Below are 11,262 nucleotides of genomic sequence, written 5' to 3' on the forward strand. Positions count from 1 at the left end.
AGCGGTGGAGTGACGTCATGATAGACACCACTTTCCTCAGGCTCCCATCCATCTCCTGAAGAGCACCCTGAGCACTCTCTCCCAGGCACCTTATTGAAGATACGTAACTTTACACGAATAATGGAAACTGGAGTGACAGCAAGGGGGAAGAACGGGCTTTGGAGGAATTTCTGTTTCGGACCCTGGAATGTCACGCATCCTTCAGCGCTGACTCGTCCAAGAACTCTTTCAATTGTCAAACTACCTAGTATCCTCCTTCCGTCCCTGATTATTCCAGAGTTATATACTCATAATTCCCCGGAATTGCATCCCTCATATCTAAATAGTATAGCGGAATCCAGGCGACCCCTCAATCAGCCGCTGCCCACGGTCCGCCCGTCTGTTGGCATAACGGAACCACACACTCTGAACCGCCACAATAAGCATCAGGAGCAGATTGCACCTACACACATCTCAGCATATACTTCAAGGATCGGATATGTGACACTTACGCAATCGCAGTCCAGATACCAGGTCGGTATTGCGGCTTGTCTTGCTCGCGGAACACCAAGCTACCCGCGATACCTCCAATGCCCCCAAAACCAACAAGGGTAGCACTGGACAGGGCACGGGTCCACTGGCCACGAACATTGTTTGCCTGGTACGCCATAACGGCGGGAATGTTTGCGTTGGAGCCGGAAACTGTGAAGAACACGCCGACATACTGCACCGCGTGGCTCTTGGCGAAACCCATCATGGGGAGACCGATGATGCAAAGGAGGGCGTTGAAGATCAGGACAGGGCCTCGTGTGCGGTACTTATCGCCCAGCCAGGATGTTCCGTACATCACGAAACCAGCTGCAGCATAAGGGGGGGCAACGAGACACTGGGAGGTGCCGGTGTCGAAGCCCATGCCCTCGGAGAGGATGATTGGGAGGAAGTACGCGATGGCATAGCTGACGGTCGTAACGCAGCTGATTCTGTTAGCCAAGTTCTTTAAAGATTTGGGAAATTCCTACAAGAAGATCATCGCAAAGCCCCAGATCTTCAGATCCAACGCTGGTGACAGGAACCGCTTCAGGGTGAAGGGCTCAGCAAATCCGTCCGAACGATCACGGTTGATGCGTCGCACAATGAATGCGCATTCCTTCTCGGTGAGGAACTTCCATGACTTATGAGCTCTGTCTGGGAAATCGACGAGGAAAATAATAGTCAGGATGCCGATACATCCGGTGATCTGGCGCTGTCAGCATCTACCACTTGCGGATATACTTTCTACCTACGACTCCCTCCAGGATGAAGATCCATCTCCAGCCCGTCAGACCTTGAGTTCCATCCAGCTGCATCAGCCCAAAAGCCAGGATCCCAGCCAACGCCGAGGCCACGCAGCCGATCAGATAGAAGATAGAGAAACGCTTTTGGACATCGTCTAACCACGTTAGGCGGGCATCAAAGGTCAAGGGGTCGGAACTTACATCGGGCGTACCAACTAGACAGGAGGTACACGCAGCCGGGGAAGTACCCTTCACTCAAGGCTTTAGAAGCTTTCCAGAGCTAAAGCTTGTTTTCACTTACCTGCTTCAAGCAGACCCAGGAGAACACGACAGGCCACCATTTGGTTCCAGTTTTTCGTGAAACCCATTCCCTGGTGGCATTAGCAGCCGCACCGTCCAGCCGGAGATGCAAACTTACAACGAGGATCGCCCCCCAGGATATCACAATACTCCCCAGGAAGATGGTCGGTCCCACCTTCCGCGTTATAACCGTCATGGGTGGTTGGAAGATCACATATGGGACGAAGAACATAAGGACAACAATCGACTATCCTGAAGTCAGCAGACACACCAAGGGAGAGGCATTGACGACGCACATATCTGTATCCGACGTAGAGCTCCAGCTCCTCAACCATACTATCCTCAGTTAAAAATCACCGCCAGTATACCTCAGGCAGGACGACCTACCCCGCGATAGCAGCCATACTCAAATTCGTGCGATCCATGAGCGAGACACAGTATGCCAGACCAGTGATGGTGACAAGACGGAGATCAACCCGTCGAATGATCTTCTTCTGCTCCTCAGGCGAGAACTCGTCATCGTAGTCCAGAGGATCCAGGGCAGGAATCTTCGCATCCTCGATCTTCTCCACGTTAGGGTGCTTCTCGTCGAGGGTGGCCATTTCGTTACAAAATAACACAACCTATGAGAACTCGAATAGGGTTTCAAAAAGACGATAAACTGAGGCCAAGCGGAAAGTCAATCGACGGGGGAGCGGTTGGACCCTCAATTGGAATGGACAGGTAGTTATATAGACCATCCTCCATCCCGCCCTAGTTACACAACCTGCGTCGCCCAGGCCCCGAACTAAGCAACCCAACCGACATGGAGATAATTTATCCATGATTGTCGTGTCGTGTCGTGTCGTCCGCCCCCGGTCTCCCCACGCACGTACCCACTTCCCCCAGGTCACAGACAAACTCGCAAAGAACCACCCAGACCAACGCCACCGCACTGGTCCATTTACCAACTACCGAACGACCAAAGTGCTCAACTGCCGGCTTGGAACCCTGACTTGCCTCGGCGCCTGCCCAATCGAGGGGAGCCTGGGCGTCGCTTGCAATCTCAAAGTTCTCGACGTCGACTTCCCCCCGGACTGCAGGTGGCGGGGGCGCCATTGGGTGCGGGGGGCTTGGCATTGAATCCACTGGGCTCACTCGATCCCCCCTTGACGCAAAGGAGTCCGCCCCGTTTCTTGGGCTCGACGGACAGAGACGGGAGGACAAACCGAGGCAACTTGCGAGATCAGGATCTTGGCATGCGCTCAGGAATTCGCCGATGTGTTTACGTGGTTGGCGGTTGAGCGGGCCTATTGGTGTACCTTGGCTTTGCATGTCCCGTAACCACTATTATTGGCATTCGTATCCACTGAGCGACTCTAAGTATTGAAATATCTGCCAAGGGTTTAATAGCGGCACTTGAAGCACGGTATCCAAAGGCATTTCCCCCCAGACCACGCGCTGGATCGTTGACTGGTTCAGATTCGTAGCAGGATGAATTCCAGGTCCCAGAATCTCACCCAGGAATGTTCGTATAGCCCTAATTAATGAATCAGGGACACTGCCAGTGTACTCGGGGTTGACCCCGCGCTGACAATCCACCCTTTGCAGTTACTATACCGTAGCATTTGCCGCATCTAACTATCCAGTCAGACAGGTGTTCCCCCACAGCAACGGGGGATGCGGCGGGCCTACGAGGACGGCCTACCTGTGTCCGTTTCCTAAAGTTATGACATATATTAGAAGGGGTCCGGAGAAGGTGGAGGCTTTTTCTCGTAACTAGCCACTTCAGTAGAATATCGAGAATCCACATGTTCTTGAGTGTAAGTCTTAAAGCCTCTAGAGGGCGCAAGTATAGGAGGTCATAAGATTTACAAATAATCATGATTATGCTAGAACCAAGCTCATATGCTCTCAATGCTCCCTTTCTCCTGATCATTTGTGATATGTTTGCTCTCAATGCTCTCATCATGGGCATGCACACCCAGAATATCATCGGCAAAAACCGCCGTGGATATCTTCGCATCGACGCATGGAAACCAGTAGTTCAAACTAAGATACACCGCAAAGCTCCCAAAGAACCCCAAAAGCCACCCAAACTCGTACGGATGCACCCCCACTCCAATATGGATATGCGAATTGACAGAATGTATCAACCCTGGCAGACTGGGCGTCGTACCGACGACGAAAGCAATCATTGCGTGCGAGTTGAAGCCACGCGTATACCGATAGATGCCCTGAGGCTGATACAGCGCCATGCAGTCATATTTGCGGCCTTTGACGACCCAGAAATCGCACACCATGATCGCGGCAATTGGGCCGAGGAAGACCGCGTAGGCAGACATGAAGTTGAGGAAGCTGCCCGCCGAGGCGAGGATCTTCCACGGGACCAGCGCCCAGGCGATCAGAGCGCAGAGGACCTGGCCGCGACGGATGGTCAGGTAACGAGGCGCGAGGGCGGCAAAGTCGTTGGCTGCGGAGAGCGAGTTCGCGGAGATATTCGATCCCAGCGCCGCGAGGGCGAACGAGAATGCCGCGAAGAAGCGGCAAGCGCGGCTGCTCCATAGACTGACAAGGACGTTTGGGTCCCATGGGATTGACTCTGTGTGGTACAGCGCTTGCCCAGCGGAGGAGACGGCGATTCCAATGAATGCGATGAAAGTGAAGAAGACTGGGAGCAGAAAGACGTAGAGTATATGCCACCGTGGACTGACGCACGAGTAGCGCGAGAAATCGGCCTGGTTCACACTCAGTGTGGCATAGTTCCCGATGACCGCCGTTAGAGAGGACATCATTGCCCAGCTGTAGGACGACCCTGTCAACTGGCTGCTGTGGGAGAAGAGTTCACCTCCACCTGGAATTGCGATGAACGCCCAGATGAGCATGGCGGTCCACGCGGCCGGGACGATGATTGATTTGATGAGGAAGAGCCAGCGTAGCTGGTTTGGGTGCACCAGGAGGAACGGGATCTGGAATAGCCAGAAGAGGAAGAATCCAATCATTCCCTGGGTCGTGATACCTTCGCCCTCTGGGATGCCGTTGCGGATCTTCAGAAAACTCGGCCAGATGGCTCCGAGCATGACGACAACTGAGTTGCCTCCATTGACACTATTAGTTGCGAACCAGAAGACTGCTAGGATCAGCCTGGATAGAACCGGGATGTAGGAACCCCAGAAACCCCAGCTGGCACGCGCGATGACAGGGAACGGAGTGTGGTATATCGCTCCAACGGCTCCGTTCATAGCAATGACAATAGACAAAATGAAGAAGCCCAGGGCGACCAAGCCGAGTGATTCTTTCCACGAGAGTCCAATAGCAATGATACTACTCGCCAGTTGCCAATTTGCAACCGAGAAGCAGTCGGAAATCCAGTACCCGATGAAACTGATGACCGTCCATTTGCGCATGGCAAGCGGGACAGGGTCGAGATCTTTGTTCGTCCATCGTATATTGCCGCGCACGAAGCTGGACTCGCTTTGCGGTACCAGGAGCCGCGGCCGGCGAGGTAATGACAACTTCATTATCGAGATGATGCATGTTCGACATTCCGTGATGGGGTCCGGGAGTCATACTTTTATCCTGAGCCCCGGCATCCCATGAGGCTCAATGCCTGCCTGGCTTTGATAAGATCATGGAGGCTGATTGGAGACGGTATACTTCTCTTGACAGCGGAGTCGCGGCCGAGGATTGGAACTTTCGATAATGTCTCACGACGATCGCATATAAGTAAACAAGCGACGCTGATATCCCCCTTGTTTCGTTTCATTGGGCGTTTTCCGACGCCTTATCAGCAAAGTTGTCGCTTATCTGTCTCCCAACGACTGAGCTGTTCGCTTGCCTGCTCGAGTTGGAAGATTTGGAGACTAGTATATTCTCAGATCGAGAGCACCCCACATTTCACGCTCGTACCTTGGGGTAATTCTTATCTTGACACAGCTCCTCTTCAAGTCGAGAACAGACGGGGACAGCCGATGTTTCTTGGTTTATCGGCGGATGCCGCTGTTTTAGTTCTATGCAGGGACTAGTAGCTACTAGAGTCAAATTTGTTGCTTTGAATTGTTTTTCATGTCTAATACTAGGTGTCGTTTTTATATATCAGGTAACTAATAGCAGGCCTAAGGTTTCTGATAGTGCGCCTAATCCAAAGGCAGAAGGCAGTCTTAGTTGCAGGTGCATGAGAGGTCCAACAGTTGCAAGAGTCAGATTTACAGAGTACTAGAGTACGAGTAGTTTTCACTGAGAGTTGGACTTCCTGAAATTTCAAAAAAAATTGCAATTTCCGGACGCATCCCTAGTCAGCAAGGATGCTCCGCCATCTGGAATCATATTTCAACTATTCCCATCACTTTCCAATGTTCTCTTTCTCTCAAACTACTGCTCCATCTCACAGCAATGCTCCCACCCACATCTCCAGCCCCAAGCCTCGCGCGCTTGACACCAGACCAACTCTCGTCTGCCTCGGCAAAATGCCTCGCCCTCCAAACCTCCGGCCGAGAAACCCACTCCAAGCGCCCTTTCGCCGCCCTCCTCCTCGCCCCGGACAATTCAACAGTCCTGATGTCCTCCCTGTCCCTCTCCCACGTCCGCCACGCGGAGTGTGAACTCGCCCGCAACGCTGCAGATAACTACGACTGGGCCTACCTGGCGACATGCACAATGGTTTCGACTTGGGAGCCATGCGCGATGTGCGCAGGGACGATATACTGGGCGCATATAGGTCGCCTGGTGTACTTGGCGTCGGAGAAGGAGTTACAGAAGCTTACGGGGGTTGGGAATGTGGAGAACCTCACGCTGGATATGCCGTGTCGCGAGGTATTCAAGGCAGGGCAGACGGCTGTGGAGGTCATCGGGCCGTTGACCGAAGAGGGCTGGGAGAAGCGGGTTGTGGATGATGCCGCGGTGTTTTGGTTGAAGGGAGCCTAACATGACATCGTTTGTTCTCGCCTGGGGTGGTGATACGAGCCACAATCATAATGACAGTTCTTGTTTCCAGCGTTGGTTGCGATTATTATTATTATAACCTGAATTGTCGACCAATTCTTCAATAACCGGTCTGAGCTCATCTTACTGAAATTGCCCAGTGCTCTCCGCAAGTACATATTAATAAAGCAGATCGAGAGGGATGACCTGAGTGTTTGAATGGATTCGAGAGGCAGGGGACGTGAGATGTGGTCTCTTTCTTGGCGGGCTTGAGTACCGGAGGCCCAAGAAATGACAAACCCAGATGCCGCTCCAATCAGTTGCGTGCGCTGACTCGTTGTTCCGAGGGACAAGGCTGAGTGCCGGAGGTATATTTAACTAACCCTGGATGAATGTTTGGTTCGATCGACCACGTGGTGCTGGTTCCTTTTAGCATTGAGTTTCTGGATCTGAGGGACGGGCCTCCTGGGTACTCAGACAGATTGGGGTCAGGGTTCTTCTCCTGCAGCAGCAACAGCAGTTCACTCAATTTAAGGATATCAGGGCGTCCTACCAGTGAACAAGAAGGAGTACTATCTAATCTTCCTAATTACAACCATTCCGCAAAAGCGAAATACCCCCCCAACCCATCCTCACAGGACCCTCTCCCAAAGCGGCCAAGACCTAGGAAAGCGAATCCTCCTCGTCCTCCTCGGGAATCAGCAATCTCTGCCGCTCCTCATCCTCCGCTTCTTCCCGCTGCTTCGCCCGAATCCGGTGCCCTGCCGTTGCCACGAACGCCACGAGGATAAACCCAACGACAAACCCCGCGCCTGCAAGGATTATATTGATTGGAATCGGGTTGTCGTTGAACGGACCGTGCGTTAGGGCGTCTAGACCGTATTGTGAGAAATTCACGAGACCGGAGAAGCATATGATGGTCCCATATACACGGCCGAATGTTGCGAAGCCGAAGACCTTTGTGGCGTAGTCGCTGGGATTGTTAGTGTATTTTCAGACCACATTGTGGCGGGGAGGAGGATACTTACGACATAGCGGAGTAGTATAACGGACGGAGGAGAACGAAGAGGATAACGGTTAAATAGCCGGTCCACAGCGCGGGTATAGAATTCAGGACACCGATCACGGTCGTAAGTAAGACGATTGTTGCAAGCGTAGAAGGAACGCTCAGATGGTCAAGGAGTAATCCAATAAAAGGAGTCGAGATTATCCCACCAACCGGCAGGGCAATGTCGAAGAAGTTATTGATTTGAGCACCACGCTCCTCGTCGAGCATATACTCGTACTGAGAGCCAACTGTAGCAATAAAATAGTTCATACGGAGCATCTGCAGCACCGTCATCAAGGTAATCAGAATGAACCACGGCGTGGCCATCTGTTTATGTGCTGGCAGGCCGTGGAGGACGCCCCAGACGGCACTCGTCGCCTGGCGCTCCTCTTCTTGCTGTTCACGCAATTTTCGTGCGTTCTCGTCTCCGAGGACATTATCGAGCTTCCGTAGTTTCTTCTTGCGGCGCTCCGCACGCTCTCTCCGTACTTGCCGAAGCTCGTTATAGTTTTCTATCTCGTCGTCAGAGTCATGTATATCCCGAGTGACATCTTCCGCCTTCTCAATCTTAACCTCCAGCTGGTGGGGTGTCTGATAGTCATGAGAAGGCATTATGGTGACCAAGGCGAGGAATATCAGCCCCGGGACCAACGTATAGCCTAGAAAGAACTTGTCCGGAGTAAATGTCTGCTTTGTCGCCTCGAAGAGCAGCCTGTAAAATAGGTAGACGGCCGCGGATGCGTCGAAGGCTCCCGTCACAAGCGCAACGATGGTTCCGGCATGCTTTGGAAACGCATTGGCTATCTGGAATGAGGGGACAAAGAGAAACGTTCCCCCGAGAGCGAGTAAAAAGTTTGCAGCAATGTAGCCGTCGAAATGCGGGTTTGAAAATGAGTAGGCCATCAACAAACTGCCAGCGGCAAGTATAACACACGCCGCAAAACCGCAAACACGCGAGCCATAGCGGTCGAGGATAGAACCGACCGGGAGAGCCGAGACATTCGCGGTTATAGATCCAATAGTAAAGAACAGGTTCAACCTATAATTCGGCAGCAAAAGTCAGCCAAGAACCGCACACAGGGAGTAGAATACACACCTGAGTTCCTGACTATAACATGTATCCAGCTCTCCCTCTAATTCATCCGCAGCGCATAGATCTCGATACACCCCCTGGGCAACGAGAACAGGCTTCAACGCAGCATATCCGAAGACTACCCCAGACGCGAACCAACATGCTAATATCGTGATGACAACCTGAGCTGGTAAAAGTTAGCAAGCAAGCGACCGCATATCCCCGGTGTCGCACGCGAAGGCGCAACGCACCTAGTCTTTTCGCGCTCGAGACTTTGTACTGAAGGGTTGCCTGTTTATCCTCGACCAAGGCGGCAGGCTGAGGAAAGACATCATAGCTAATCTTCCGGTGAATGGGCTCTAAGCCTTCGTAGGCGCCTTCGAAGGGCTCCTCCTCGACCTGCTCCGGGGCGCGGTCCACGCCCTCGAGTGCAGAGACATGCTGCACGAGGGACATGGTCCGGTGGGTAGAGTAGCGGGCTGTTAGAGCCGGTCAAAGAGGAAAGGAGAGAAAAAAGTCAGAACTCAAATCCTGCAGAAAACTTGGAAGTGAGCAGGCGGTGGTCTGGAGCTTTGTAGGCTCGCTGGGCCGCCGGGGGGTCTCGATCGAAACTTCTCGATGCGTTGCAGTCTAGCCCGGTCTCTTCAGGCAGGGATACAGTAAAGGCGGCGGCATGAGTCGCATAGTGATAACTCTTTCTTTTTATTGAGAGAAGGGAAATCATCATTTTTACGACTTGTTCCTCCGATGCTCGTTTAGGACACTTGTCTTGGGCTTGCACGCCACTGTGCAGCCATGGTTGGAGTGCGGGGGTGACAGCTGAACGTGAAGTATAGGAAAGGCACAAGAAAGGATAAAGCCACGTACGTTGAAGAAATCAGGTCCTTAAGCTGGAGATTAAATTTCCAATAGTACCAGCATGTTAAGGCCGTTATGCTAGTGTGCTCTCCCGGATTATTTGGCTACGTGAAAATGACGTGTGGAGGATGGAAAGCTGTGACGTATTGCTCTGCTCTGCTTGTTGGTTAAGATTGCAACAACCCGTGGACCACGTCCCAAACTTCCATCCAGGGACAGAGGTCAACTCCTCGAAGTGTAAATACTGCCGAATAACTGGCACGAAAATCTTGTGAAACTGTAGTCATGGCATCGGTCACCGTCAACGCCTCCAGCGGCGGCTTTCTATACTCCAACTCGAGAAATGCCTGTCTTCTCATTAGCGCCGAAACCCCAGACTTCGATAATGAATTCATGCAGGCGTGGCAGAAGGAGGGATTCAGTGTTATTTACGTACCCTACAGCGATGATGAGAAAGAGTACGCTCGCCGCCTGATGTCCGTCAAAGGGGGTCTCGGTGTCGGCGATAACTACGGCATCGTAGGTGAGCAGCTCGATCTATATCAAAGCCAAAAATATTGAGACTAACGGCTGTAGCATTCGGAGACGCCGCTTCGTTCTGTCTAGACTACTACCTTAAACCAAACAACGCCAGGCGTCTCTGTGCGCTCGTCTGCTACTATCCGACCAACATCCCCGACACACGGTCGCGATATCCCCCCTCGGTGAAGATACTGACGCACTTGGCCGGCGACACGATCGACGTCACAACAACTCCCGCAGTCCTCGGGTTACAGGGGAAGAAGAAGCGAACGACTCGACGGATCGACTAGGGAATCGGGACCGGAGAGCGCCTGCATATTGGACACCGCGCATATACATACTCCGACGCCCAACCGGGCTTCGCAGAGCAGGATCTAGATGAATATAACCGACTCGCTGCGGATCTAGCCTTTGCTCGGACGCGAGACGTGCTGCGCCAGGCGTATGGTCAAGACATTGACTTGGAACAGCCTTGGGAAAGTCACTTACAGGGTATGCTCGACGCAGTAGCAACAGCAGGAGGTTCGATGCTAACGAGTCAACAGGCAAGTTCTTCGCTATGGACATCAACGACACGATGAATGCATACGTCAAGAACCTCACTCCCAACGTCACATATGCGCCCACGCTAAGTGGCGGCACGGGGGAACGGTCGCTTCGCCGATTCTACGACCAGCACTTCCTAAACCAGCTCCCACCATCCATGCACCTGCGCCTTCTCTCGCGCACCATAGGATCCGATCGCGTCGTCGACGAACTATTCATCTCGTTCGAGCACACCCAGGAAATCCCATGGCTACTTCCCGGCGTGGGCCCGACAAACCGGAAAGTAGAGCTCGTCCTTGTCAGCATAGTCAGTCTGCGCGCTGGGAAGCTCTACTCAGAGCACGTTTACTGGGATCAAGCCAGTGTACTTGTCCAAGTTGGGTTACTCGGTCCCAAGCTTGTTCCGCAAGGCGTGCAGGGTGTCAACAGGCTGCCTGTTATCGGGCGGGAATCGGCGCGTCGGATCCTGACTGAGGATCCGGAGGTCCACGAGCCAGAATATCATAATAGGTTGATTAACGGGGGGAACAAGCAGAGGCGGAGCAAGGCCGGGAGCAATGCGAGGGAGAGCCAGGTCCTGTCTCCTGTGCCAGAACAGTTGGAAGCGGAAGGTGCGCCGAAGGGAAAGCATACCGGTGTGAAGAATGGAGGGCAAAACGGCAACGCAGATGGAGGCAAAAATGGGATTCATGAAGCTTAGCCTGAAGGGAAGGGCGTCCACGGGAAAGAAGAGGATGAAGAGGCGGCCCAGGCATAACTCCGCA

General features: G+C 52.9%; 5 protein-coding genes across 5 annotated transcripts; 2 read left to right on the top strand and 3 right to left on the bottom strand.

Annotated features, from left to right (window-relative positions):
- Positions 1–318: 318 nt before the first annotated feature.
- BJX67DRAFT_372342 (putative phthalate transporter) lies at positions 319–2,155 on the bottom strand (the record flags this gene model as incomplete). Its single annotated transcript, XM_071031232.1, has 9 exons — positions 319–442; positions 492–953; positions 999–1,216; positions 1,263–1,408; positions 1,455–1,502; positions 1,555–1,624; positions 1,672–1,800; positions 1,850–1,889; positions 1,941–2,155. The coding sequence occupies 9 exons, from the start codon at positions 2,153–2,155 to the stop codon at positions 319–321; spliced, it is 1,452 nt and encodes a 483-aa protein (XP_070885891.1).
- Positions 2,156–2,817: 662 nt separating this feature from the next.
- Positions 2,818–5,053, bottom strand: BJX67DRAFT_388392 (nucleobase cation symporter-1 family protein; the record flags this gene model as incomplete). The annotated part of the gene is made up of 2 exons (XM_071034358.1): positions 2,818–2,879; positions 3,517–5,053. The coding sequence occupies 2 exons, from the start codon at positions 5,051–5,053 to the stop codon at positions 2,818–2,820; spliced, it is 1,599 nt and encodes a 532-aa protein (XP_070885892.1).
- Positions 5,054–5,924: 871 nt separating this feature from the next.
- On the top strand, positions 5,925–6,455 carry BJX67DRAFT_381545 (cytidine deaminase-like protein; the record flags this gene model as incomplete). Its single annotated transcript, XM_071033031.1, has 1 exon — positions 5,925–6,455. One exon carries the CDS (start codon positions 5,925–5,927, stop codon positions 6,453–6,455), a length of 531 nt encoding a protein of 176 aa, XP_070885893.1.
- A 947-nt stretch (positions 6,456–7,402) lies between these two features.
- BJX67DRAFT_354386 (putative MFS transporter) lies at positions 7,403–9,107 on the bottom strand. The gene is made up of 3 exons (XM_071029212.1): positions 8,824–9,107; positions 8,597–8,759; positions 7,403–8,539 (listed from the first exon to the last, which is right to left on the bottom strand). Exons 1-3 carry the CDS (start codon positions 9,026–9,028, stop codon positions 7,477–7,479), a joined length of 1,431 nt encoding a protein of 476 aa, XP_070885894.1. The 5' UTR covers positions 9,029–9,107; the 3' UTR covers positions 7,403–7,476.
- A 608-nt stretch (positions 9,108–9,715) lies between these two features.
- On the top strand, positions 9,716–11,198 carry BJX67DRAFT_372345 (dienelactone hydrolase; the record flags this gene model as incomplete). Its single annotated transcript, XM_071031233.1, has 4 exons — positions 9,716–9,953; positions 10,007–10,191; positions 10,243–10,444; positions 10,498–11,198. 4 exons carry the CDS (start codon positions 9,716–9,718, stop codon positions 11,196–11,198), a joined length of 1,326 nt encoding a protein of 441 aa, XP_070885895.1.
- Positions 11,199–11,262: the final 64 nt, after the last annotated feature.

The sequence above is a fragment of the Aspergillus lucknowensis genome (assembly GCF_044049455.1).
Source record: "Aspergillus lucknowensis strain CBS 449.75 chromosome Unknown BJX67scaffold_22, whole genome shotgun sequence".
Taxonomy (NCBI): domain Eukaryota; kingdom Fungi; phylum Ascomycota; class Eurotiomycetes; order Eurotiales; family Aspergillaceae; genus Aspergillus; species Aspergillus lucknowensis.

Excerpts from the sequence above, each read along its gene's own strand:
- BJX67DRAFT_354386 (XM_071029212.1), bottom strand. The coding sequence starts at position 9,028 with ATGTCCCTCGTGCAGCATGTCTCTGCACTCGAGGGCGTGGACCGCGCC. Across the intron at positions 8,760-8,823 it reads CTCGAGCGCGAAAAGACTAG|CTCAGGTTGTCATCACGATA; the intron begins GTGCGTTGCGCC and ends AACTTTTACCAG. Across the intron at positions 8,540-8,596 it reads TGTTATAGTCAGGAACTCAG|GTTGAACCTGTTCTTTACTA; the intron begins GTGTGTATTCTA and ends GCCGAATTATAG.